Genomic DNA, 995 nt, shown 5'->3' with positions numbered 1-995 from the left:
ACTGCGGTCTTTAATGCTTCTCTCCAGAGTGATTCAGGTAAGGAAGAATGACTAATCATACTTCTCACCATGTCCTTAAGAGTTCGGTTCCTTCGCTCTGCAACACCATTCATGCTAGGTTTGCCTGGCATAGTGTATTGCGGAACAATACCACACTCCTCTAGGAAAAGAGCAAAAGGCCCGGGACGTTGCTTTTCTCATTGTGCTCTTGTACTATAACTGTGTCTTGAACAATAATAGGTACAAAGACCTGATCATTGTCAGTTACAGAATCCTCATCAAAAGCAACATTTCTAGTATCTCCTTCCCCCCAAACTCAACATCCTCAAGAAAACATCCAAGGCTTGGGACTTTTCATGAATTAAATATAGATACCCATAACGAGAGTAATCATCTATGAACGTAATAAAGTACCGTTGTCCATTCCAAGAGACAGTAGAGAATGGGCCACATATATCGGTATGTATTAGTTCTAAGACATCTTTAGCTCTCTTGGCACCTAATTTCCTTTCGTTTGTCCTTTTCCCCCTTTATGCACTCAATGCAGACTTCAAAGTCCGCCAATTTTAGGGGTCCTAGAATTCCATCCGACACAAACCTCTGAATTCTCTGTTTAGAGATGTGACCTAGTCGTTTGTGCCATAATGATGCCGAATTCTCATTTAGTTTTTGTTTTGTACCCGTTTGCAGTATTTCATTATTATTTTAAGTCAAGCCTATATAGATTATCCACCAAATGACCAGAATAAGTATTATTCGAATTATAAAAGAGACTAACTTTATTGTCTCCGAACGAAAAAAAATAACCTGATTTGTCCAAACGAGAAACAGAAACCATATTTCGTCTAAATGACGGTACATAAAATGTCTCTAATAAATCCAAATAAAATCCACTCGTGGAACATAATCTAAAGGTTCCTATAGCTTCGACTGCAACTATATTGCCGTCTGCCACATAGATGTATCTTTCAGCATCACTTGGCGATCGGCTCCAC

At 39.0% G+C, this 995-nt stretch overlaps 1 protein-coding gene across 1 annotated transcript in view; it reads right to left on the bottom strand.

Moving 5' to 3' along the window:
- Positions 1–160: 160 nt before the first annotated feature.
- The window catches only part of LOC107480582 (uncharacterized), a 1463-nt gene continuing 628 nt past the window's right edge, over positions 161–995 (bottom strand). The window contains exon 2 of the mRNA XM_016100737.1: positions 161–250. Coding sequence (XP_015956223.1) covers positions 161–250 — 90 coding nt within the window. The remainder of the gene's footprint in view (positions 251–995) is intronic.

Source organism: Arachis duranensis, chromosome 3, assembly GCF_000817695.3.
Source record: "Arachis duranensis cultivar V14167 chromosome 3, aradu.V14167.gnm2.J7QH, whole genome shotgun sequence".
NCBI lineage: Eukaryota > Viridiplantae > Streptophyta > Magnoliopsida > Fabales > Fabaceae > Arachis > Arachis duranensis.
Note: the sequence above shows the minus strand (reverse complement) of the source record. Positions and strands in the feature narration are given on the sequence as shown.